General features: G+C 39.6%; 1 protein-coding gene across 1 annotated transcript in view; it reads right to left on the bottom strand.

Moving 5' to 3' along the window:
- Positions 1 to 1,450, bottom strand: part of MAP6 (microtubule-associated protein 6) — a 51,553-nt gene extending 50,103 nt beyond the window's left edge. The window contains exon 1 of the mRNA XM_012002046.1: positions 1,369 to 1,450. Coding sequence (XP_011857436.1) covers positions 1,369 to 1,370 — 2 coding nt within the window. The 5' untranslated portion in view covers positions 1,371 to 1,450. The remainder of the gene's footprint in view (positions 1 to 1,368) is intronic.
- Positions 1,451 to 2,541: the final 1,091 nt, after the last annotated feature.

Raw genomic sequence — 2,541 nt, 5'->3', positions numbered from 1 at the left:
ACCGCGCCCGGCCGAGGTTAGAATTTTAAATCAATTTTCAAGCCGCTGCCAAACTGATGTTTTTCTCAAGCAAAAATATAAAAGTTAATGGCAGACTGTATATATGGAGTGGTTGAATTATTCACACGCTCCTTTCAATCATGCAAGAAAAGCATTTACTGACTGTAAATTGAAAAAGATACAGTCCCTGCTTTCTAGTTTGCTGTGAAAACAGTATTGACTCATAAATAAACATTTAAAAGGTCAGAAACACATCCAATAAAATAAACTCAGCTATTTATAGGGTCTTGAATGGACTAATTTTGTAGTATTTCTGGGTGATGGGGTGTGAAATACATGATCAGGCAAAACGAAAAGGTGGAGCTGGAGGCTGCTTGGTGAGAGAGAAGACAGCACTAGAGTAGGAATCCAAAAAGACTTGGATCCAATTCTCTACTCTGAACCCCACCGTAGATTTGCCACTGAATAAATCACAAACCCTGCTGTCAGCCTCAGATGTCACATCTCTAAAATGGGAGGGCAGGACAGATTACTTATAAAACTCCTTCTGGTCAAGAAACTATCAGTGGATCAAAATTATTGCCTTGAAATGGAGTTGTTTCTTAAGGAAGAAAGAAAGAAAGATAGGAAGAAAGGAAGAGAGGGAGGGAGGGAGGGAAGAAGGAAGGAGGGAAGGAAGGAAGGAAGAAGGAAGGAGGGAAGGAAGGAAGGAAGGAGGGAAGGAAGGAAGGAAGAAAGGAGGAAGGGAGGGAGGGAGGGAGGGAGGGAGGGAAAGAAGGAAGGACAGACAAAACTACCTTCACTGTAATGTTTTGAATTAACAGGAGTGAAAACCTGAAAACAAGTGAAATGTCCAATAATAGGGGAATGGTTAAATAAGATGTGCTAGGTCTACATGCTAGAATAGTATGTAATCATTTAAATGATGTAAATAAAGAGTTTCATTGCCTTGGGGAAAATTCAAGAACACCAGGGTGGCTTGACTGGGCCTGGATCTGCCCGGTGCTCTGCTGAGCTCTCCTCACAGGCCCCTCAGGCCTGGCTTACAGCAGTCCTAGTGGTTGTTTCCACTCCCATGAAGTATCCTGCTCAAGATAATATACAACTAGATGAACTGATCAGAAACAGAACTCATCTAGACAATGGATGAATCTGAGAAACATTCTGCTTGAAATGGTATCTTGATCTCCCTGGCAGGTAATGCCCATTTTCCCCTGAAACATGGTTGGTCACTAAGGATTTGGCACTGCCCTTGGGGTGCTCCTGCCAACTTCCCCAACTGTCACCTCTAGTGCTCTTGGGGTAACAGGAATAATGAGGCCTCTGGTTGTTGTTGTACCACTAAATGAGGAGAAATGATCCACTTACATTGTTTCTCACTCTATTAATGTCACGCTCCAAGATCAATACAGCATTTTATATCTGAATGCTCTTTTCAAAAATATCTGAAACAAAACAATGAGACACCACCGTACACCAGTCAGAATGGCTATTTACTAAAAAGTCAAAAAATAACAGATGCTGGCAAGGATGCGGAGAAAAGGGAACGCTTATATATTGTTGCTGGGAATGTAAATTAGTACAATCTCTATGGAAAACAGTATGGAGATTTCTCAAAGAATTAAAAATAGAACTATCATACAATCCAGCAATCCCACTACCGGGTGTCTACCCCAAAACAAAAGAAACCATGATATAAAAAAGATAGCTGCTGCTGTTTATCACAGCTCTGTTCACAATAACAGAGATATAGAATCAATCTGTGTCCATCAGTGGATGAGTAGATAAAGAAAATACGGTATATATACCACGGAATACTATTCAGCCATAGAAGACAATGAAATCATATCTTTTGCAGTAACACAGATAGAATTGGAAGTCATTATCTTAAGTGAAATAACTCAAACAGAAAGTCAAATACCACATATTCTAACTTGTAAGTGGGAGCTAAATATGTGTACACATGGACAGAGAGTAGAATAACAACTTTGGAAACTCAGAAGGGTAGTAGGGTGGGAGGCAGGTAAAGGATGAAGGATTACTTAATAACTACAATATACGCTATTTGGGTGATGGGTACAGTAAAAGCCTAGATTTCACCACTACATAATATATCCATGTAACCAGCCGCACTTACACCCCCTAAATCTATAAAAACAAAGTTAAAAAATATATATCTAAGTAAAACAATCCCCCATTCCTTTCTTCCTGTTGGAAGTGTTTTTTTCTTTATGCGGAAGGCTCTATCAAAGCTGCTAAATACACACACAAAAAAACCCCAACTTGAAAACTGGTGAAACGAGTAAAATGGTTGAGATGTACAATAGCATTCACTTAGGAACATCCATTTTGGGCCAACTTGTCATTTTGGCCTCAAGCACTAATTTTTGACCAGGCTGATGCAGGGTGCAAACACAGGAGACATCTCACTCTAAATCTATAATTTCTTCTCAAAGCTAAATGCCTGACTCAAAGGAACTTTTTGTAAAGAATCCAGAATTGGAAGTGCATGATTTCAACCCTATAAAAATATGTGTAGAA

The sequence above is a fragment of the Mandrillus leucophaeus genome, unplaced genomic scaffold (genome assembly GCF_000951045.1).
Source record: "Mandrillus leucophaeus isolate KB7577 unplaced genomic scaffold, Mleu.le_1.0 Scaffold674, whole genome shotgun sequence".
NCBI classification, from domain to species: domain Eukaryota; kingdom Metazoa; phylum Chordata; class Mammalia; order Primates; family Cercopithecidae; genus Mandrillus; species Mandrillus leucophaeus.
Note: the sequence above shows the minus strand (reverse complement) of the source record. Positions and strands in the feature narration are given on the sequence as shown.